We start from the raw sequence: 25538 nt of genomic DNA, 5'->3' as shown, positions 1-25538 counted from the left end.
GGATGGGATAAGATATGATAAAATAATAATAATTTATAAAGTATCAAGGGTTCAGGAGGAGGGGGGAACAGGGAACAGGAGGGGAAAAATGAGCTGACACCAAGGGCTCAAGTGGAAAGTGGGTGTTGTCAGAATGATGAAGTCAACATATGTACTAATGTGCTGGACATAAATGACATATGTACAGATTACGATGAGTTGTATGAGCCAATAATAAAATGATTATTTAATTTAAAAAAAAGAAGGTAGAAGAAGATACTGATAGCGTTCATCTGTGAGTAATTGACCACAGGATTCCTTGGAATGCCATCCTGTTGTGCATAAATTGAGCCTTCTGAGAAGCAGGAGGAATTTCATTATCAGCAAGAGCCAGGAGTGGAATGTGTCCTTTGGACCCAAGATCCCTGTGCAGTCAACCTCCTGTTCAATCAGCCTCCTGGATCCCAAAGAGAGTTGTCCCCTCAGAGAACCAGGATCCAGAGCACGAACAGAGTAATGAGCTTCCCGACCGGGACAGGTGAAGCTGAGCGCTTCTGCGCAGGAGGCTGGCTTGCAGCGTGGAATACCTCTGGGCGTGCTGACCGCAGAGCTTGAACTGAATGCTTTCAGGTTGGAACTTACAGCTGAGTGGTATTCCCTTCAGGTATGTATTAGCAGCAGGCTCCCAAGGATTGTATAACATGTCCTGATCAACAAAAGTGGTAACTTCCTTAATAAACCTCTAATCTGAATTTTGTCTGTGAATTCTGTGCAATGAATATTAAAACCCAATGAGGTTAAATAGAGACCATCAAATATGACAGCACACTATCAACTCTATTTTTTATTAAAAAAGAAAAACAACTTCTTTCATCTTTTTTTTCCTTTTTCTCCATTTAACTCAATTCCTCTTCCACATTTTGAGCCACTCAAGGGACATAGAGATGTCCTTCAAGTGCCTGAGCAATTGAAAACTGAACTCAACATCTCTTGGAAACATACCCTTTTCACTATCTGTCCATTCAAACAACACAGTCTTAAAAACACAGTACTTCTCTAGACTTAAGCTATTCCATCAGCGTAGCTTGTACTTTTTCTGCACTGACAGTAGTGTTGCCCTGCCCCACCTCCAACAATGAACTGGCCTTCTTGAGGTTCTCTGCAAATAAACGTTTCTGCCTAATTCAGTGCTTTGCAGTGTTTTCTCTGCAGGAAACATTGTTCCTGCCCATCTTCCCTGAGCTACTGCTTCCTCCTTCATAGCTTCGCTCCCAAGACTCCCCACTCAGTTGCTTCTCCCAGGTGCTCAGCCTCATTAGGACAGATCACCCAGATTTTAGCTAAGAGAAACCTGCAATTTTCCTGCGTCTAGAGAGATTACTAATAATTAGTAATTACTACTAACAATTAGCACAGAGATTTTATATTTATTTGTGTAATTGTTTCATTAGTACAGTTTCCCCAACTAGACAATTTCTATTTTCTTCACAACCTTTCACTTAGTGAGTATTCCACAAATATTTTCTGAATGAATAAGTCCCTTCTGCAATCAATTGCAATTATACAGGATTTGACAGCTCTTCATTTTTAATGTTTTTTCTTATTCATTATGTATCACATCCACTAAGCCTATATATATCAGTCTACACCCTCATACATTGATGCTGGTTCACTGCAATGCTCCTCTGGTTTGTCACCCTACTTTTAGCTTATTTCCATTCTAAACATCCCCATATATTGTTGTTTGAGGGCAAAACACATGAAAGACATAAAGAAAATATTAACAGAAGCAGGTTACAAGATGGCTCATCAAAGTCTGCACATGATTTTTAGGGCTAGTAATGGCTGGGGTTGTTCCAGACAAAAGCGCAAAGACATATAGACGAAGCCCAGGAATCATGTTCAACTTTGGAAGGAATTAAAGAGAAAACAAAAGCACCTCATAAACAAAGGTAGGTTAAATGGCTATCCTAGGCATAATAACTAAGCGCTCTAGATTTTGAGAGAGCGTCTTCGCTCAGCAATCAAAGGAGGTGAAAGGGGCACAGATCCTTTGTGGAGAGCACAGGGTCTCTCTGCCCATAAGTTTGCAGTGGTTAAGACCAGACCCTGGCAATTTTAGAATGCCCGAACATATTTACATCTTAGGCCATACGGTGTCCAAGTCAAATTTTCATTTGCATAAGAGTTAGAAGAATTTATATGAATAAATTATCAGGGATAGAAATATGTATTTCTTGGATAAAGAATTATCCAAGTAACATATTTCAGTGGATAAAAATTAGGCGGCATATTAAGGAGAAGCAATTTTCCTCCATCAAGCTCTTTTAAAAAAAGATAATAAAACAACCCTTAAAAACAATGCGCTCACCTAGATGTCAATAATGTTATGATGTTAAATAGGAAAGTACTTCAGAAGAATCATAGACACATCCTCCAGACGGAATTAAGTGCACTTCACAAGTGAAACAAGATGTCCCTTTAACCTCAGGAAGTACCTCTAACAAATTCATTTATGAAACTGCAAGCTAAATCTTTCCATTTTAAAGACCGGCGAGTTCATTTCACATTTCTCTCATAACATCACAAGACAGAGGCATTTCAAAGAGAAAAAAAAATCTCAAATGACAACAGGCTCAAAATGACTGCATTTTTCAAAGTATGAAATTTTTCTTAAGGAAAGAAATCTTAAAGCATCCCCGGAGCCTGTAATGCACAGATATCTAGGTCAAGTTTGTCATTTATCTACCACTTTCAGACAAGGAAACGACTACAGGGCAATTCTACCCATACTGAGTAAGAAAGAGGGTGAGTTATATTTCTTAGCAGGTGATAAGATATCAAGGCTGTTGGGGTGAAGCCGTTGTCTGTGATACAATGAAAAAGGCGCGGCCGAAAAATGATTGGGCAGCATTAAGGAAAATGGAAGGAGACTAGGAGAGCAGATGAGTCTGCGCATTCCCTCTACCCAACCACAGAGCTCTCGAGTGCACATGTCAAGGCTGAGAGACCCAAGTGCTCTGACCGTGTCACCACTAACCCTGGAGTCAGAACACTGCCTTCTCTTTCACTGGCCTTGAAATTCAGTCCTCCAAATCCACAGATCCATCCCTTTTGCCGGCAGGATTTCATCAGAAACTCTACCTCCTCCTGGTAAATCCCACCATAGTGCTTTGATTTTGGCCCAAGCAAAACAAATCATTGGGGAGGATGAAATGACAGGAGATAATAAAATGAATGCAAGAAATAAGTTTTATGTTAAAATCATGTAACTGATTTTAATCTGGACTTTTTAGCTAAGTTGAAAGCGAGCCCCCAAGACATTTTTATTGCCACCATATCTAAGGATGTGTTAGATGCACACCTTCACTGCACTTGAGAAGAGACAGAGGAGAAGCTTTTCAAAACCAGTCCAGTTGGACATGTCTGAGAATTATCTCTCCTATCTAGGGATCCTAGTTATCACCAACACCAGAGCCCGGTGGCATCAAAGCCTGACTTTGTCCGTGAGTAGTTTTCTTCCTCAAGTCAATGGAACCACTGAGGTACACCGGGTGCTAAAGAACACCAGCAGTCAGATTCCATCAGAGGCAGTGACTACTGTGTACCCACTCAATACTCAAAGGCCCAAACAAGTAAGAAATGACAGAGAAAGCAGAGAAGTGGTGTTTTAAGAATATTTATCCAACCACCTAGCAAACTGAAAACAAGTTTGATGCTTTATTCTGGATTGATATAAAACAATACCGAACAATAAGCACTTCTCTAAATCTACTGTTGACAGCAGTGGTGGGTCCGTGGCAGAACTCTTGCCTTCCACGAGGAAGTTGTGGGTTCAATTCCAAAGCAACATGCCTCAGCACAGCCATCATGAACGCTGGTGAAAGCATACATGCAGTTCTTATGTTGGGCAGCTTTCAATGGCGCCTCCAGATTAGGACAGACTAGGTAGAATGAGATCTACTTCTGAACGTCAGCTAATGAAAACCAGAACTGTGGTCTGATCCCATTGTGCCTTCAAGGGACTGCTGTGAGTCTGGATCTGACTCCAAGGCAGCCTTTTATCCATAGCACAAGGCCGTGCTGGTGTTGCAGTGTGTGTTCCTTTCAACATAAAAGCACACTCAATGGCCCTGCAGCAGTGGAGAAATAATAAGTAAAAATAGAATCTATTTATATTTATTCGGGTCACAAATATTACCAATATTAGTAGTGGAAATCTCTAGTTCAGGAGAAAATTGAGAATGTAAACTATATTCAGAAGAACATGTTTAAGTGTTAAACTGAGTATGCTAAGAGTAGATAACCATCTAATCTTCATGTACTAAAAATATGGCTAAGAAAGCAAAAGGCCATAAAAAAGGAAAAACGAAAAGATCAAAATGAATGTAAGAAGAGATTCTGATATGTGATTTTGAATGTATAATACCTAATGTAAATGTAAGAAATGATGAAATAAAAGAGCTGAAGGGATTTCAAAAGGATGCTTGGGAAGACAAAGTTTTATACAAAGTGTGAAAATACCTAGAGTTAAAAAACCAAAAATGATAATGCTCAGTATTACTCAAGCTGAAATACTGAAGAAAAATTTCAGTCTTGAGTTGTAATATTTAGGACTATGGTCAAAATATTGGTAAAAAACAAAAGAAAATGGAAAGAATGTGTAGCATCATTATTCCAAAAGCATTTCAAAATGACCAAGAACCATGGCACTGAAGGAAGAGTCTAAGCTGCTCCGAAGGTGCTGGGTAAAAACCAGGCTCCTGAACTGACAAAACACCCATCAGTATGTCTCAAACATAAGCAATGTTGGAAGTGCTCACTCATCTGTGGGAGGAGATTTGGAAGACAATTATCTGGCCAACCAACCATGTGTGCCCATTCCAAAGAAAGATGATCAGAGAATTATTCAACAATTACTATAAAATACCAAAAAAACTTGCCTTAACCATAATATTATAAAAGGATGCCAGCAGTATATTGACAAGCAATGCCATAAATTCAAGTTGGTTTCAAAAGATAGTGTGGAAAAAGAATACCATGCTCATATCCCATGGCTCTTGAAAGCAAAGAATACTAGAAAGATGTTCACCTATGTTTTATTGACTTTGCAAGAAATCGGAATGTGTGGAACTTCAAGAGCACTTTATTATGTTCAGGCAGAACCTACACACAGGCCAAGAGGCAGTCATTCGAGCAGAATAAGGGCATACTGTGATTTAAAATCAGGAAAGATATGCAACATGGTTGTATCCTGATCCACACTTATTCAATCTCCAGGCTGAGCAAAGAGTCTAAGAAGCTTGGCTCTATGAAGAAAAAGCGCAGCATCAGATCTGAAGGAAGACCAACAACTTACAACATGCAGAAGACAAATCTTGCTTGCTGAACATGAAGAGAATATGAAACACTTGCTGATGAAGTTCAAAGACTACAGCATCCAGTATGGATGAAACCTCACATAAAACAAAAATCTTCACCAGGGACTAATGAGCATCCTCATGATAACTGAGGAAGAGTTTGATTGTAAAGGGTCATATTGTATTCAGAACCACAGGCAGCAAAGAAGTCGAAGTATTATGTGGGGTAAGGCTGTGGCCAAACGCCTCTTTCAAGCCTTAGAAATCACATGTCTAATGAGACGAAGGCTTGCCTGACTCAAGCCATGGTATTTTCAGTCACTTCATACACATACGGAATTGGGACAATCTGCAAGGATGATTGGATGACTTTGAACTATGATGGTGTTTATACGTCTTTATATCTTGTACCCTAAATCTCCTAAGAGAAGGAGCAGCAGCCCCTTAGATAGCCATATAAGGGACAGTGGTGGTGCAGTGGTTTAAGACTTCGGTGGGTGCTAACTGCCAGGTCGGCAATGTAAACCCACCAGTGGCTTCATGGGGAAAAAAGATGTTCTAGTCTGCTTCTGCAGAATTTATAGCCATGGGGACTCCTGTGGAGCCGTTGTACTCTTAAAAGAGTTGTGATGAATCGAAACCAACTCACTATTAATAATGTGTTTTGGTTTCGTAACATACTTAATGAAACACTTGCAAAGTCAAAGGGAGATTGTTTTACCACCACTCTTGCCCAGCACCCCATCCATATTCCTCCTTAAAATGTGTAAGCCTTTAAGATAAAAATTCCAATGGAAAAAGTAATTAAGCTTCAGTGTGGTCACGATGAGTGGAGTAATTAAAGAGTAAAGGTTCTGCCCCCTGGCTTCTCTGCTGGAACATGAAGGTCTGTATACAGCGGGGTAGGTCCTTTGCTACAAGACGGAGGCAGAGGTGAAGCAGAAAGTCTGCAATTGTTCTTAAGATTCTAAACAGATCACTTAAATTCTGAGTGTCACCTAAGATAATGTCAACATTTTATAAGGAACTTTGGGGCAGAACTTTTGGAATCTAAGCATCTTAACTGGGTTCGTATTTGTTATAATTCTCAACCTTATGTTCAGACTAAGAAGAAGAAAAGGGCACACTAAGAGAAGAAGAAAAGTCTAATGAAATGTGAGATATGGTACAGCTCTGATCCGATAGCCTGCAGCAAGCACGACTCCGTTGCCTAAAGAAGGTTCTCAACCACTTGGCATAAAATCCTCAAGATTGTCACTGACTACAAGCCCGCCTCCTCAGCTTGGTCTTCCACAAGCCTCCACATGGTTCTCCAGTAAGAGAGATGGAGTCAATTCCATCACACGTGGGCCACACTTTGCCATGTGGGCATCTGACTCACATTGCCCTGTCGCTTAGGAGGTCCTGTTCTCTGCAGTGTAAACCTGTACAAATCTTCTTCCTTCTTTATGACCCACGGAAATGAAGTCCCAGGAAGAAGCCTTGCCAGTCCTTCTACAACTCCTACCAGATCAGAAAGAAACCTCTCCTTTTCTCACTGGGTCACGTGGTGTGGGTTCCTGATTGCTTTCTAGGACAAAGGAAATGTCTTATTCACCATTTTATTGCGTACAGCAGTTCATGTGGTTTAGAAAAGATCCTCTGTAAGTAACTGTGAGATATGGAAGTAAAAGCAACCCCAAGTACTACATGAGTCAAAGATACATTAGACTATAGCAAGACTCAATTCTTTTCATGTAGATAATCCACCTACTATTCTTCTTAAGTAAAATGTGTGTTTCCAAAAATGCATTAAACATGCTTAAAATAACTCTTGAAGAATATAAAATTCACTTACCTTCTCGTTATTGTAATAAGAAATGTAAAGGCCATCAAATTTCACCCATCTCTTCTGAAACATGCGCTTTCTGTAAAATTTATGAAATTGTTATTTTATAATCAAGTACCATGAACTTGTACTAGACATGCATTTGTAGTGTAGTTTTGGGGACTACTTTCCCATTCACTATTAAACTAAGAAACAAGAAGCTATGGCAATATAGATCTCTGGTAATGGTATGTAGGTTTTAAAAATAGGGACACCAGCATTGTATAATCAGTTGACCTAGGTATGAGAAAGTATGACGCATGCTACTCTTAACACACAGTGTCATCAGCCACGTTTACGAGGTGGAGTGCAACACACAGTGTAGTCAGAAGCCCAAAGGCGGAATCTATTTCTCTAATGGAGATAATTTATAATATAAGCTTTCATCCCTCATGAAATTTATTGCATTTTTTTTAACTTTGAAGCATGAATGATGTTTTGCTAAAATAATAAAACTTTTCCAGTTGGATTTACACAAGTAAAGTATTTAAGTATGATTAAATAATCAGGAAAATCCTTGTCCAAATGCAAAATCCATTTCAAATTTTAAAAGGGATCACAAATAATATAGCACAAAAATTAAAATAATTACTTAGCTTGAGAAATAAAGCAAAAATAATGTAATCTAATGCTTCCCCTTTTTGCCCAAAATAGAAAAAAAAAATCCCTATTTTGCTGGCTTTCTATGGAAGGAACACAGGTCATTCATTTCTGCTTGAGCCTAAGTGGTTTTGTTTAATTTTGTTTTGAAACCCTCCTTCCTGGACAGAAAGCTCTACAGGTTTTAAACATCTATCTCCTGCCTGGCTTTCCCGTGAGACTGAGAAAAGTCAAAGACATTTTAGCTTTTAATACAGATATTTAAAAACAAATTTCATATTTAAAAAATCACTTCTAAAGAAAGAGGTAAACTTCAACCATGTTTACCTTTTTAATTACTTTTTTCCTTTTGCAGTTTTCTGACATAATTAAAGATAAAGACTTGGTAAACTATCAAGGGCTCATGCGGGAGGGGGGAGCGGGGAGGGAGGGGAAAAATGAGGAGCTGATGTCGGGGGTTTAAATGGAGAGAAAATGTTTTGAGAAACGATGTACAAATGCGCTTTACACAATTGATGTGTGTATGGATTGGGATAACAGCCCGTAATAAAATATTAAAAAAATAAAATAAAATAAAATGAAAAAAAGACTTTGTAAAACTTTCTGTGGATTTCAAATAATTAAAGATAGAACTTCAGGGTGTTTGGAAAAGTTGTTTTCTGAGCTGCTTCCTGCGCCTCATATACCTTTAACTCAAAGGGATTTAGCAAGGCTCCCACATTCATCAGTAGCAAATTTATTTAGCTGATAATAAACTTGTACCAGTACTAGTCAAATGGAGAGAGAAGTTCTCATGTTCATCAGTAAAGTCATCATGTTCACATTTAATCACTGAATTAATTAGTGACAAATAAGAGCATGTAACATAGGGATAGCTACTGACTACCTAGCCTTTTATTTTATTCCCTCATAATTCTAATTCTAACTTCCCTTGGCTCACAGGTCCTCAAACTTACTTGGTCTGAATAACTCCCCTGTCAGGGGAAAAACAACAAAACACTCAGCAAGTCCATGGCGATGAAAAACTTTTGTACTATGGCCCCTAATCCTGTGTAGGTATCTGCCTTGGCAGCACCCTTGTTTGTTCAGGGGCCCTCTGGAGGGCGGGACCGCTCACTTGGAAACCACTGAAGGTGTGGCCTAATGAGCATGTGTTTCTGGCATGGAAGACATCGTCACAGATTTTTTCTTTCCTTCTACCATTCCAAAGGTTCGTCAAACTAACATCATTAAAAGCTTTAAGGCAGCAAGCCTTAGTATTTGGCATTAAATATCGTTCAATATTTAGCAAATGCACAAAGCTTAGAATAAAGCAATCTCTTTGCACTTATTTCATCTTCACTGCTGACACACTTAAACAGTTGTCAAGTTGATCCCCACACATCGTGAGCCCATATATTGCAGTGTAGACTGGTTCTACACAGTTTTAAAAGCTGTTACCTTTGAGAAGTAGATTTCCAGTTCTTTCTTTCAAGGTACCTCTGAATGGGTTTGAACTACCAATCTTTTAGATAGTAGCCAAGGGCTTAATTTACCTGTACATAACCTACTGACTCCTCTTTCCCAAGCAGAGGCAGGTAAGTACACAGCTTTCCACACAATCACATCAGTAATTCCTTAAATCGAGGGTTTGGGGCGGGAGCACCATCCTTACATAGTACATGTAGAAAACTAGAGCTTAGTTAAGACACACCCTTTTTCATTTTAAAGTTAAATTATCAGCATCTGTGGGCAGAGAAGGGACTAGGGCCTCTCCCAATGCAAACCGAACTCGCCCCTGTGGAGGTGGTCCAGACTCATAGCGATGCTAGAGCACAGGAAAGTACTGCCCTGTGGGTTTCAAAGGCTGTAACTGTCTACAGGAGTAGAAAGCCCCATCTTTCTCCCAGGGGGTGGCTAGTGATTTCAAACTACCGACCTTGCTTTTAGCAGCCCAATGAGTAACCACTACACCAACAGAGCTCCTCTGGGGCATCCCATTGCCGCTTTATTCTCCCTGCAGCTCCTTGACTTTTCTGGGCTCTCTCTAAGCCAATTAGACGGAGATCGCTGCTCTGTCTAATTCACATCCCAAAGTTACTCTCTTTCAAAGCACCTTTTTAAAAAGAATTTTTTTCTTCACAGTACTGAACACATCTCTAATTACCCACACTTGTTTACTTGCTTATGTCTCTTACTCCTACCTGTCCTTTAGCTCCAGGAAAAAAAAAAGTCCAGAACACTTCATTCTCCAGTAGATGATCAGCAAGTGCACAGTGACAAAAATACGAAAAAATTGAAAGGATTAAGGGATGTGAGTAAGCACAGTTCCTTTAGCAATACGTACAGGATGACACACACAAAAACTCCAAAGACTAGCACTCAAGCAATGGACTTTTTTAAATAAGGGGGGGTGGGGAGAGGGCAGGACTATTTCAAACATACAACAGAGTAGGTGGGGGCAGGAGACACGTTAGTGTTGACTTTAAAGCTGCTTACTTACAATGGTTTCATTGCAGCCACTAGGGCTCCTAGTGCCTTCTTGGAATGCTACTGCCCTCCAGATACATGGCTGGAAGTCTATATTCATTTCCTAAGGCTGCCGGAAAATGAATTAACAAAACTTTGTAGCTTACAACTAGAGAGCTTTGGCTCCGGCAGGACCATGTCCCTGCATGAAGGCTCTAGGGAAGAATCTTTCATTTCCTCTCTCTGTGCTTCTGGTAGTTTCTAGCTATCCTTGTTATCCACTGGCTTGTAGCTACGTCACCCTCACCTCTGCCTCTGTCTTCACATGTCTGCCTTCTTTCCATTTTCCCCTCTACTTAAAAAGAATAGAAGTTAAGTGGGATATAGGCACCACCCCAATCCCAGCAAGACATCATAATAATTTAATTATTTATACTTGCAAATAGTCAATTCCCAAATGAGATCCTATTCTAAGATCCTGGGTAATCGTAAAATTGGGGGGAAGAAGGGTAGCAACTCAGTGCACCTACAAAGTCCAAGGCTGCACAGAAGCAGACGTCCTAGTGTTTGTCAGACTTGGGACCGCTCCCAGAGGTCGCCATTTGACTAGGTAAGCACCTCACTGGACAGGCAGCAGGGCTGCAAAGGGCATGCTCCACTCCGGTCTCAGGAGAGCATAAGGAAGCTTAGCCTCTGAGCCCCTTAGCTCCTAGGATGCTCCCCCAACCAGTTCCATTCTCTCAACTTCCCCTTTAACTATTACATGTGCTTAGCCGCTTTCACTTGATATATTTTGAGAGATTATAGATCACACACACACACACACACAACAATAAAAACAACCACATTTGGCACTTGGCAATCAAATGTATTACCAAACACTTTCTAATAAAATTACCAACTACTCATATAATATTGTCCCAGACACTGTTCTAAGTCATATATAATATAAATATTAATTCTTTAAAAAATTCTCCATTATAAAGAATCAAGCACTAAGGATTAAATAACTTGCCCAAGTCACACACTTAGTAATAGGATTATCTGTGATTTAAATGCAGGCAGTCTAATTCCACAAACTACACTCTTGATCACTATACAAAACCTACCCGAGTGCATTTTACAGCAATGCATCCATATCTCCCTTTAGTTAGCAACCGCATTTGACCTCCACACATTTTACACATGAGCTCAATTTGGTAAAAGTGCTTCAGAATCACTTCGGGAGAAAAGGGAGTGTATGCATTAAATATATTAGCCTAGGCCTTATCTTATTTTGTTTTAGGATTCTGAAGGGAAAATTTTCTTTAAGAAGCTGTTTGAGAATAATTTATAAGGCTTCTGCAGAACTATGGAAAGAATTGTATAAATGCTTCCCTTGAGCTCTGGTAGGCCAGGTGGTGTAAAGTTTCAACTGCTTTTAAGAATACAGCTTACCACCTGGTGTCTGTTATGGTTGTCTCAAAAATGTGGAGCTTCAAAATTCTTTTTTTTAAACAGTGTACATAACCAAATCTCATGAAGACACACTCTGTCTAATTCCAGTCCAAAGTGCCAAAGGGGATTATTTTTTAAGGCTATATATTTTATAAGTAAGGGGGGAAAAAATCTCCCAATCTGACTAACTGATGATATACTAAGATTAAAATCGTACGAGCCACCAAGCTATCATCTTTAAAACTCATATAATTGAGTAAGCTTCAAAGATCCTAGGTCAATTTTCTATTCTTATTAATCGTGGTATTAAATCCTTGAAAACGTATTTCTCAGTTACTCTTAACCATCTCTAAGCAAAATACATCACTGACATGCGGTTGCAGATTCATGTTCACTGTTTAGACTCAGTTCACTGCCACTGGGTGGATTCTGACCCCTAGTGACAGACACGGGGGAATTGCATGCATATTCCATTTTATTCTTGCCTCTAAGCATAAATAGACTAAAATTTTTGGAACTACCACAATTTATAAAATAATGTATTCTTGTTATTAAACTAATTACTGGATTTTAAAATTTAACCAATTACTCATTTGAATATGAGGACTTTTCATGGATGCTCTATTTGAGTAATAAAGTATTTTCCCCCTATATAAACCCTAAATCCAAACTTTCTAATTTCACCTTTGAGTAAACCAAAAGTGATAATTTCCAAAGTCATATGAACTTAATCATTTGGGAAAGAAAACAGAAACATTCGCTTACATTCCAGCTTCCACCTCAGCCATACTTAAACCTTTTCGTGAATGGCGGGGAATAATATTTAAAATAAAAACTAGGTGCTAAAAAGCTTTTGGAAGTGAATGATCAAGTCTGAACTGTAATGTGTGACTATATGACTTAAATTTCTTCCCAATAGTTCAGTGCTTACACAATATATGAAAAAGGCCTATTAAAAGAGCAGTGTCTCTGAATTTTACAAAATCATACTCCGTACAACAGCCAACATGAAGCTAGCTTCTCAGGAGGATGACGGACTCAAAGTTGGCATTTACTTTGTCTCCCTCAAAAATCTCCAATTATAAAACTGAGCAGCAAATAATCCCACAATATATGAAACAAGTATCTATAAACCAACCGTGACAAAGAAACCAGAAAAGCAAACAATAGGAACAGTATTTAGAAATCTCGGGTGCCAAAGGAGGAATAAGAACTGGCTTAGCAAACATCAAAGAACTAATCGTTAAGCCAGAAATAGATCCAATTTGAGAGTCTAAGCAATAAACCCTACAAAATCCTGAATGCCTTGGGAAACAGAGGCACCAAGTAACTCAGGAAGGGACTCCAGAGGTCAGGGGCCCTGCTAGGAATAGGAGAATTAGGGGAAAGACAATTTAACAGGAGAACCTAAACCTCCAACCACAACTCCAGCCCACCACCTCATTCATTCCCCACTGCTGGACAACGAGCCCACCTTCCCTTCTTCACTCGGGTCAGTAGAGTTCTATTCCCTGGAAAGAGTAAAATATGGGATCTCTGATTTGGAAGACAGACGTGACTGAAGGAGAACAGAGTTTTAAAAACAGTAGAATCAAATAAAAGTCTACAATATAAATATGCCAATATGTAGTCTACTTTCCCTACTTGGTTCCCACAAAGTTATCAGGCTTAAACTCTCAAGAAGATCCATATTAAACACTAGTATTAAAGCGAGCAGCCATCTAAATGAGGCATCAACCAATCCCCATGGAAGCAGTGCACTAGCCTGTGTGACACAAGGACTATAAGTAATGTAATCCAAATCGGAAGGAGGAAACAATATCAGAGCTTGAATTGTGACACGTGCTCTGCAGAAGACGACAGGTGAGTGTGGAAGCGGCAAATCCATTTGCAGGGCTCCCCATGGGGATTATGCGCACTTGAACCCCGCTGACCACAGGCCAGGACTGGGAAGAGCCTTGCTATCAGACAGAAAGCATTAGAAAGTGGATTATGGTAGATATAATTAAACTAAAATGTAACATCGTATCATTTGATCTCCCTTTTGATCCATTTTAAAGTTGTTTCCATTTCATTATTTTCTTTTGGATTGAAGATTTTCCTCTCTTGTCTTTTGTCATTGTTGCTTCTGTTTGTCTCTTGTTTTCGGTTTGTATGATTTTCTGTATATTAAATCCAGGGTAGGTAAATCTATAGACACAGTGTAATTGGATCACCAATTACCTAAGAGCATCTTAGGGGACACAGAGGGGAAATTAGGAGCTAACAACCATGGGGAGAGAAACAAGAAAATGTTCTGAAAGGTATTATGCAAAACTCTTTCTTATTATGATTGAGCTACTAAATCGTATGATATGTGAATTATATGCTAATGAAACTATTTTAAAATGTTATAATACAAAGTTTACATTACAACAAATACTGGCATGATGATTCCTCAAGAAAAAAATAAAGACTAGAAATATCACTTTTAAGCAGCATCCAGACAGAAGCCAGCCTGCAGTGTTTCCTATCGGCTTAGCAGTGTCACACTGAAATGTCCAGTCAGGTTTACAACATGTGTAAGTGAAATGGCTCTAAAGATGGGGAGGGAACAACCCTGCATGTGTCAGGAGGAGTACACGAAAGAAACAGACGTTACAGGGAAAAGACAGTTTCTAGACTATTAACAGTCTCAGAGAATGAAGGGACGATATTATATCCATAATATAAAAGCATGCTACAAAAAGAATTGCCAAACAGAAGGATCTGATTGGGATATTAAAAATAGAATAACAGAAAACCACTGGGAGTTAGGTACCACAAGAGAATAAACTTCCCAAGCCAATCAAAGATGGGAAATGTAAAGACCTGATTTTTATCAGGCTTTTAGACCAAGTATCCTAACACCAAACTACCATGAATTCTAGAAATAAAATGGAGAAATAAATCAAAGAAGAAATCGTCCCGAACTGAAAAACATGGTACATACACAAGCTGAAGAATCACATTTGTCAAAACAAATTATAGAATATTTTTATGATTAGAAAAGTGTGGATCCGGCAGGGGTATTATTTCCTGTGAAAATTCCCGAACCACGTTAAATTATCACTTACGTATACATAAGCAAGGAAACAAAATCAAATGTGGACGATCTCAGATAAATTACCTCCTGTCACAGAGCTATGCTTTTCCCAAAAGGAGGGGAAGATAATAATAACAGACAAGAGTCTCAGAAAAGACACAAATACTAGGAAGAGGCACAGAAAGTCCCTAGGCTAACAGTGAGGAAGCTCCCAGTGTGTTGTGCAACTAACTTAACCTAACTGTGCATCTCAGAACTACCTGGTTGTTAGGAGGGTTAGCACGATAAAGTGATAGATACACATATTTGCCGTTAGTTTTGAGATTTACACATCCTTCGGAGAATTTCTGAATGAATAATCTATTATCTCACTATCATTTTTATTCCAATAGCAACCCTGCATATAAAAAAATTACGTTTAAAAATCTGCAATTATATATTCTAGGTAAAATTAAAAGGCTGTACATGAAGGAAGAACCATAATAGATAAGAAGGCTTCAAAAAATGTGGGAAAATTCCATTATCTTTTCACTCAATTTTTCCAGGAACTATTTTGAAGCCCCTTTGATATATAGGATTCAACTATGAATAATATTCACATAGACATAAAAGTATAAAACTTAATGCAGATATAATTTAAATGGATTATTAATACATAACTATCATTGTCTGGAAAACAAAGAAGGATTATGTCTATGACAGAAATAATGGGCAGGCCAGAATTAAAATATTTCCTGATAGTTCATCACTAGCTAATTCTTAACACTGAAAAATCAAACAGAACCGTCGTAGCAATATTAAGCTATGTAAAGTATTATTTTTTCAAATGCCTTGAAGAAATAAAAACAACTGAAAGAGTTCAAGGTGGCTTCCTCTTGGGAAGGAAAACTGAGAGGTGGAGAAATGTGGCTTTTTTTTTTTAATAAGCAATGAAGAACTTTCTGACACTTCAAGCCAGTGGTTCTCAACCTCCCTAATGCCGCGACCCTTTAATAAAGTTCCTCATGTTGTGGTGACCCCCAACCATCACATTATTTTCATTGCTACTTCATAACTGTAATTTGGCTATTGTTATGAATCGGGCGACCCCTGTGAAAGGGTCGTTCGACCCAACCAGAAATCACTTTCAATAACATTATCAAAAGAACAGTCCCAGAGAAGAATGTCATGCTTGGAAAGGGGCAGCAAAGGAGAAGGCGGCCCTGCGTGAGAAGGATGGACACCGCAGCTGCATCAACGGGTGGGAAACAACTGTGCGGATGGCGCAGGACGGGGTAGTGCTTGCTTCGGCGGTGGGTATGGTGGCTAGGGTTCCCACGACTCAGGGACACCTAACAACACCATCAAAAGGTAGTACTTGCAACTAAGTGAAATTCATTTGAAAATAAAAGAAATTAAAGTTTCTAGAGGACCAATTCAGAGCCGGGCCAATGTTAGCCCCTTTGACAAACAATCCCGTCATCTCCCGCTTCCTCTTCCACATCAAAAACAGAAGTTCTGAGAAACCGAGTCACACAACAGAGGAAAGAAAGCAAGGCAACTCAACTTCAGTCAGTCCCATTAAAACACCCGGTACATTTCTCTGCAGCTTTATTCGTCAAGAGAAATTAGCTAGGCCATTTTCTTAAAGACTTAAAAAAAAACAACAAATTTTCCCCTCAAACTAAAAATTAAATATTAAAGATTATTTGCTTCCCATGATAATTTTATGCAAGACTGAAGAAATGAGCAAATGATTTCCCAGTATAAAAGTGTTCTTATCATCAAGGATTTAAGATTCAATTTTAAGTTAAGCAAGGTGATTTGGTAAGCAATAAAAACTTTGGTCAACCTAATAAGGAGCAGCGATACTAGGAGAGTAAGGGTGTGAGGGGGAGTAAGGGAGTACCGACCACAATGATCAATGTATGGGCCCCCATCCCAGGGGGACAAACAGCAGAAAACTGGGTGAAATGAGACAGCAGTTGATGTAAGACATGAAAAAAGAAAAATTTATCAATTATCAAGGGAGCATGGGGGAAGGTGGGTTGGGGAGGGATGGAGAAAAATGAAGAACTGATGCCAGGGGCTCAAGTAGAAAGAAAATGTTTTGAAAAAGATGACAGCATCTATATAGATAGATGTGTTTGGCACAATGGTTAAGTGTATGGATTTTGATGAGAACTATAAATAAAATTATTTTAAAAAAACAATAATAATTTATAATTTATCAAGGGCTTATGAGCATGGGTGGGAGCAGGGAGTGGGGAAAGAGGAGTAGATACCAAGAGCTCAAGCAGAAAGAAAATGTTTTGAAAATGATGATGACAACATATGTACAAATATGCTTGATACAATTGATGCATGGATTGTTCTAAGAGCTGTGAGAGCCCCCAAGAAAATGATTTATTAAAAAAAAAAACTGGTCAGCTGGAGACAAGTCCACTTCTCACTTTCTTTGCCTTTGAATGAAAGGCCGACCTCAGGACAGCAATATTACAAGATTTAACTCATTCAAGCCTGTGCAACCAGACAAGGGATCCAGTCCCCTAAATGAACCCTGGAGCGTCAATGGACACTGAGAAATCAGTTGCTAAGCTATGAAGAGTGTCAGCTCTGTAATGCACCTCAGTTGTGTAGGACTGAACCTTTTTTAGGAATTTGACCACTGGTTTAGTTTGTTGATTTTTCATTTGTTGAATCAGAACATGCAAATTGACAGTTCCTCCTTTGGGTTCTAGGGTCCAACCTTCAATAAATAGCCCCTAGCTCCACTTTGGTCTCAATATCTCCGGTCCATCTCTTCTGCTATCTGGTTGCCACCAACCTCAGTGTCTTTTCACTCCCCATGGCAAGAAAACAGCTGTATCCAAAAATGCCTGCTACAATCCTAGCCACTTCCCAGAAACCTCCCCTCCTTTAAGAAATGCTCTCTCCCCCATCTATACCCTCACAATTCGGTATTCACTATGCTGCTCTCTGTGCCAGTTACTAGACTCAATCTTCTCTACCTAACTAGAATCAACAGTGAATGCTCTCCATGAATTCTTAGGCAGACTAGATTCGCATGGCGGAGTTAACCTCTCGAGTTCAGCCTCTGCTGTTCCAGGCTTGTGCTGTCACTTCAAAGTTCCCAAAGGTTCAACAAAAAGCAAACTAAAAACAGGAGTACCAAAAAATCTGATCAAGTGACATGACACGCATCCTAGATCTCACAAGTATGTTCTGCATTTTTGCAAAATGCTAACTCTACATGCTAACAAGTTTAGAAAACAGGAAGCTTAACAAGGAAATATCGACTGGATTTTCTTTTCAGATTCACTGGAGGTCTGAACCAGTGTATCTCCTGGGGGAGACATTACAGCTGCTGTCCCCTGACCGCATTCAACAACCAGGTCCCCTTTTCCTTCCAGCACCCTGCAGAAGGCTGGAAAAAGTTATAATTACCGTATATACTCATGTAGAAGCCGAGTTTTTCCAGCACATATTGTATGCCGTTTTTGTGGTAAAATTAGGTGCCTCTGCTGATGTTCGGGTTGGCGTATACTCGAGTATATATGGTACTTAATTTTTCTCCATAGTGTGCCTGCACTAGATGATTTATATATTTAATGTACCATATATACTCTAGTATAAGTCCACCCAAATATCAGCCAAGGCACCTAATTTTACCACAAAAACGGAATTAAAAATGTGCTGAAAAACTCAGCTTCTACACGAATATATACAGTATGCTCTGTTGCCTTGTTTACTGAGGTATCCTCAGACTTTAGCATCTCATCCAGTGTTTGATAGCTGCTGTCCTTATTTGTTGTTGAGGGAATTCAGGAGAATCCCAACATCAGATACTATTTCCTTTTCATTTTTCATAAATGGTATTTTTAATTTCAAAGCCTCAGGAAGAAAAATCACTGAACTATGGACACCGTATTTGTGGATGAAAATCTGTCAGTGCCGCTGAGAGTACTAGAATTCACAACTGTGAAATCTCTGCTTTTTATAATTTTCAGAATAAAATTTACTTTCTCTTAAAATTAAGCATGATATATAAAAACACGGTTAAAAAAACAAAGGGCCATGCTCAATTATCATTTTCCAAGTGGTGTTTGAAATTGTCCTCTATCATGAATAAGAAAATAAAATCCAAATTCACCATCTGTATATTTCACATGGTTCGGTGATCTGTTGTCGAAATGGAAATGTCAGTTGATGACTAGCCAATATTTAGCAAGAAAATAATTGTGAAATATCATGTAATTAAAGAAATCCTGGGTCATTTCCATTTGAGATTAAAGTATGAAAACATCTCTAAGTAGTGTAATTAGAGAGTGAGACTCAGTTTTAAAGACTTCGAATGAAAGTAACTTGGTAAAGTGCTGCTTTGTTACCACTGTTTTGAACTTGTCAAAACAAATGGGGAAAAAAATGATTCTTGTTTTTGAAAAGAAAAACTCTGATTTTTTTTTATGGTAAAACATCATGCACCTCCACTATTTTTCTAGCCGTAGATTTTTGGAACATCTGTGTCAATGAAAATATGAGAGATTATCGTATATATTTGAGTATAAACAGACCCAGATATCAGCAGAGGTACCTAATTTCACCACAAAAAATGCATTAAAAATATGCTGGAAAACTCGGATTATACACATGTATATACAGTAATTTAAAAAGAGGGGCTGGATGGAAAGGATACAGTTTTAAAGTTGGTTGTCAGATCCCCAATGCCAAGGACACACTGGAGCAAAAACTAGAGGCCGCCAAGGGCTACCCCATGCTGCTCTGAGGACACTCCATGGGGGAACCACAAAGAACAAACACCCCAGAAGGATGCTGAATAGACTTACAGTCTTGGAAACCCTATGAGGCAGAATTACTCTACCCTCTAACTCAAAACTCACTGTCTTCCCCAAAATTCTGATTCCTAGAGACCCTGGTAAGACAGGGCAGAACTGCCCCCAGTGGGTTTCCAACACTGTAATTAAATTTAAAAAATCATTGTTAATTAGATGGCATTTACAATTCAGATAATCATTTTTATATTCAATAAATTAAACTACTTGTCGAATTTTGAGAGTAGCTTGCCCTACCCGCTCACCCCCAACAGTTTTACTGACACATAATTCAAATATCGTAGAATTCAATAGTTCAATCACATCAAGAAGAATTACACAATCATAATCATAATCAATTTTAGAACATTTTTTTCATTCTTGCATTCTTTATATTAAAATCCCCATCCCTCCCCACCAACCTCTTCTGCCATACTCCTAAGGAATCATTTATCCAGTTACTGATGCTACAAATTTGCCTACCATGGATTTCACAGACAGAAAAAATATTTTAAAAAATAACACAGTAAAACAGATTTAAAACCTCAATTGTAAAGAAATCAGAAAATATTAAAAACTAGAACAAATTTTAAAAAGATAAAAAGTAAAAACAAATAATAAGGTGTAAAATTTTAACCCAATAATCTACTTCCCAATGTATTTACATGATAGGAAGGCAATTCACATCCCTAATTTCTGATCAGAAGAAATTAACTACAGGCTTAACCCACTTGTATTTCCCCTTCATTTTTTTTTTTAACTAAAAACTTCAAAATGGGTCAAAAGGGAGATTCAAATGATATTACATTTTGGCCTATGTTTGCCATAGTTGATTTTACAATAATATCTACCAGATAACAGGACTATCTATTCACATCCTTAAACTATAATGGAAGGAAATTCCCTGGAGCCTTAATCCATGTGTGGATTCAGCAAATGGATTTAGAGCTTCCATTGTCATCCATAACTTTCTGCAGACCAAGTGTTCACAAGGTAAGCTCTGCTACCTCTTCCTGCAAATTCTTGGTGGCAATCGAAAGCCCAGTCTTTTTCCATAGGAGCAGTTAGTAGATTCAAATGGCAGAACTTATGGTAAGTAGGACGACACATAACCACTACTCCACCAAGACTCCTTTACACACACACACACACACACACACATACACACACACACACACACTGTCCTACAGGGTCTCTATATGAGTTGAAACCGACTCAATGGTATTAGGTTTGGATGGTGTGTGTGTGGTTTTATTTTATTTTATTATACTTAATAGACAATGGCTTCCTATTTTGTCATATGTTATAACTGTCCACAGGGGCCCAAGGGGGTAGTGAGATGAGATTTCAAGGAACCGTCTACTCTAGTTTCTCTTTCCCTGGCCCATAAACACCATCTGGTCTATACCTGTGTTTGTAAATAAAGTTTTCAAGGAGCACAATCTCATCCTTTGGCCCACATCTTAAGCATGCATGATCTCAGACTAAACCGCTGAGTGGATTCGTTGCAATGAAAATCGTATGCTCTGTAAATCCTAACACATTGTCTGGCCATTTTCTGACAGTTGGCTGAGCCCTGCTCCACAGGCTTCAGATTTGCACCGGAGCTTGCAGAATGCCACGGGCACCAAAGGAATAGGTGATTGGTCTTGTGAGTTCCACAAAGCCTAACAGCTTCTGGAAAACAAAGGTGTAGGCACCACTCTGTCTAAATAACAAGCTTCTTAATCACCCTCACACTAGCCTACCAAGTCGAATTAGGGCAGTGGTTCTCAATCTTCCTAATGCTGCGACCCTTTCATACAGTTCATGTTGTGTGACCCCCCAACCATAAAATTATTTTTTCGTTGCTACTTCATAACAGTAATTTTGCTACTGTGATGAATTAGGCGACCCCTGAGAAAGGGTCGTTCCACCCCCAAAGGGGTCACAACCCAAAGGTTGAGAACTTCTGAATTAGGGAAAAGATTCAGATTCTACTTCCAAATAAATAAATGCATGCTTCCTTAGCCAGTTAATTTATTTTTTCTTTCAATGCATAGCAACATAATCATACAGAAGCGTTTTGGAATTTCTTGGTGATACAGCAAGTTCCTTTGCTTCCTTTCCCACACCCTTTTATCCTGTATCTGGAAGAAAAACCTTTTCAGCCAGAACACTCAATTACTTCCCCTGGAATGAAATAATGCAAATCCAGAAAATGTACAGCCTCTAACCTTAAACAGGTTCAGAAGAGAAAGGGTAGAAAGTAAGAGTGCTGATAAAGACAGGGAGGGAAAACGTTCTAACTGTTCAGGGAGGCCAGTGGTGGCAAAGTCTTAGTGTGCCGGAAGTATAAGCAGTCCCACCCTGTAAAGAGCAAGAGGCAGCTGGAGGCCACACCGGAAACCACAGCTCCTGGGGCTCTCCACCTGCACTCAGGCTAATCCCCGGTGACATTTAGAGCAACTGGGATCTCCCTGAGCACATACATTTCACAGAAATTAATAAAAGGCTTGAAACTACTCAAATGCACTGTTTCATTTCCTCAATGGGTGTACTTGAATGCGGACTCATACTTTGATATCTGAATATGTTTATGTTGACAATATAGATGCGGTATGCAGTACATCAAGACATACTTTGGTTCAGTGTGTTCAAAATCTAATGTTACAGAAGGGTGCAATCTTATAAATTATTAAATATATCATTAGTACCCATAAGATTTCTGAGCGTTTTATTCCCTTCCTGGCTCTTTTTCTTAAAAAATGTTAATTCCTGCTCTTTTTAGTCTTCTAAGGTAGCCTCTGATAATTGCTAATCAATTTATCTGAGATCAAAACAAGGTATTCCAAAAAGGCTGAACCATTTAAGGACATAGCAGGAAAAGTTGGCACATTGCAGAGGCTCGTCAAGTTAGCTATTTAAACATGAGAAGCTTAATCACACAATAATTTAAATAATTCATGAGGAATATTTCAAGTGAATATTTCAAAAGGACATCCAAAATTCAGGATGCCTAAAGATAATTCTAATTAAACATTCTCGCTCTTCAAACATTTCTGAGTACTGTCAAATACTTAAGGACACCGATTATTTTGTAAATACCAGATACAATAAATGTTTTAAAAGTATGATATTCAAGGGGCCCTGACTTTCTATGCAACACAAAAACATCAAAACAATGTATCAATAACAGTGAAAAACAAAACCTAACCATGACATCCTATCCCCTAACTACAATAAGCTTTATGTTCCCCAACAGTACACTGCTATGATTGGAGCAAAGTCAAACAACGTAGGTGGAGTAATTCTAACTCAGTCTGTTATCGGTGTTGTTGTTTTACTTTTGCTACAATTTGAGACAGAGAATAGTGCATTGGGTTGTATGGATAGAAAGCAACATTAAAGATTTACATATCAAGCATAACAAACTCAGCTACATGTGCTCCTCAGAATCTCATCCCAGCATTCCATATGGATATTACAAGTCACTCTTTAGGCCCAAGAACTGAATTTACACGATTTCCAACTAATAGGGTCTCTGTATGAAGATGGGAGAGACACTTTCTAGCAAGAATGGTTAGTTTAATTTTTTAGGAATGCATAAACTTGTTTAAAAAACACATTACTTATAAAATTGAAGAATAGAAAACACTACACACCCTTGAGGAGAGAGTTTGTCCAGCCACCCAGATTTCACCTTCTTTGCAGATGATCCATAAAAGCAGGCATAAGGAGTTATGGCACCGGAGGATGTGACTGACGAGGACACCGCACTTCCACTTGCTGAGCCACATGGGTAACTGTGCCGAGTAAGAGGGTCCAAATTGAATACTTTCTGAGTCCTAGATTTTGTTGCCTTTGAGCTTTTTCTTCTTAAACTGTGAAAACATTCCTCTACTGTTGAGTATTCTGATTCAGAAGGAGAGTCTGACTGAACATTATTTTTGTTCTCTCGAGGTATCCAAATATCTTCCACGTGGTCTTCACCTGGTTTTTCAGTTCTGTTATCATACATGCTAAATGGAAAGGGGTCGTGTTAGTTATCTCCCAGAATGCTACGCGATTCAGGAAGTCATTTATTTTTATTACACAGCAAATTATAAAACTTAAAGAGCAGGAAAATTTTAGAGGTGCTAATCAATTCACTAGCTATGCTAGAGCTTTAAATTACATTCTGTGGAATATAATATTCTAAAAGTGTATTTCTCCCTTAATGATTTCGTCTTCCAAACTTTCTATTATCATATGAGCATATCAAATATTTGCTAACGAAACACATTTTTTGTTCATTTTTTCCTAAGAAAACTACTTACCAAGGCAAAACATTAAGTGCTAGTTTGGGGAATTAAAGGATGAGTAGAAAATAAAATGAACATTAGGCAATGATCCAGTATGCCAAGTCCTAATAAAGCTGAAGGAAACACACACACACACACACATACATGAACACACACCCCCATAAACACACCACACACACACACACCCATAAATTTAAGTTGGTGCATTTCAATTCTGCTAATTTCATATGTGACCCAAATAACTAAATCATCGTCTAACCTCATGGCACTGCTACATTGCATTGTAAAGTGCCTGCACCTTTAGTATATCAAAGGGCCATATTAAATTATTCCTTTATATATGAACATAGCTTCTCATCTTTTACAGCACAGTCATGATCCACACCTATTTGGTACACTCATAATCATCACATATTTGTCCCTTTGAGGTAATGTGGGAGGGTTTAATTCGAGTAAGAAAAAAATAATTTGCTATAAGATATCACTTTATACTCAATTTACTGGCCACTGATATTAAACTATTTCAATGGGTGCTATTACTAAAACATTTTGAAACAATATATTTGATTTAACCAATGCAAATATTATTTCTTAAAATTCCAATATTATAATGGGTGAAGAAAGTCATTATTTTAGTGTCTTATTTGAAATTTTAATCCTGATCAATCAATGACCACATACCTTGGTTTGATCAAAAGAGAGTTGGTTTTCCTAGTTGTGTCCCCTTTAAGTATGTCGTCATGGGTCCAAAATTCATTCTTGATAGATTTCTTCTATAAAAATAAATGCAATTTTATTGATATTGCTGTTTTATTTTTATTTATGCAGTAATATGCTATGAAGGACCACAATATTTGGAAACAGTTTGGTTAACCAGATGTCTGATTAATTGATTTTCAGAAAAATCAATAAAATCTAGGAAACTATAGTGAACAGTAGCCTTTTATTGAATTTTTAAGTATTGTATATTAATGATTAGGTCATAAATTCAACTAATAAAAGAGACTGAACAATAAAAAAAGCCATTTTACTTTTATGCCCCATTCTTTTTTTCTTCCAAGTCCTTTATTCCCATGCAATCAAACAGTGAGCAGGCATAAGTAATATAAAGGAAAAATTGAGTCATAAGCCAAATAATTAAGACAGGTAATAGTTGGCAATAAGAACACTTCATAAGTCTACAGTTGAGTACAAGAGAAAAATAACATGCACAGGGTACTTTTGTTGTTGGATTTTGATATTTTACCTTTTGTTGTTATTAAAATCACTTCCCAGAAAATTAAGCTCACTGGCATCAGGTCAATGCCAACTCACAGGGACCACATAGAGCAAGGTAGAACTGGCCCCGGTGCGCTTCCAAGACTGACATTCTCTTTGGGACACAAACCCTGTCTTTCTCCCTTGGAGCTGCTGGTGGTTTCAAACTGCTGACTTTGTGGACCACAGCCCAATGTGTAACCACTAGACCAGCAGGGCTCCACAATAACTTTATCTTGTGGAAAACTTGAACAACTCCTTATTTATGTATCTCTTGATATTAAACTGAAAATATAATCTGATGACATATAAACTTACAGAATGCCATCATTACATTAACCAGAAATCTCACTGACTGGACAGTTCATTCCTCAATATCATACATTCTTCAAGCAGAATACAGGAAAATGGAGAGACAGACATAAGTACAAG

General features: G+C 38.4%; 1 protein-coding gene across 3 annotated transcripts in view; it reads right to left on the bottom strand.

Moving 5' to 3' along the window:
* Nucleotides 1-25538, bottom strand: part of ARAP2 (ArfGAP with RhoGAP domain, ankyrin repeat and PH domain 2) — a 243037-nt gene that overhangs the window by 168782 nt on the left and 48717 nt on the right. For all 3 annotated transcript variants that reach the window (XM_045284220.1, XM_045284222.1, XM_045284221.1), the window contains exons 5-7: nt 24531-24622; nt 23211-23567; nt 7177-7246 (exon numbers count right to left, since the gene is read on the bottom strand). In XM_045284220.1, coding sequence (XP_045140155.1) covers nt 7177-7246; nt 23211-23567; nt 24531-24622 — 519 coding nt within the window. The remainder of the gene's footprint in view (nt 1-7176; nt 7247-23210; nt 23568-24530; nt 24623-25538) is intronic.

The sequence above is a fragment of the Echinops telfairi genome, unplaced genomic scaffold (genome assembly GCF_000313985.2).
Source record: "Echinops telfairi isolate 266 unplaced genomic scaffold, ASM31398v2 ScPeMD7_7468;HRSCAF=8506_0, whole genome shotgun sequence".
NCBI classification, from domain to species: Eukaryota; Metazoa; Chordata; class Mammalia; order Afrosoricida; family Tenrecidae; genus Echinops; species Echinops telfairi.
Note: the sequence above shows the minus strand (reverse complement) of the source record. Positions and strands in the feature narration are given on the sequence as shown.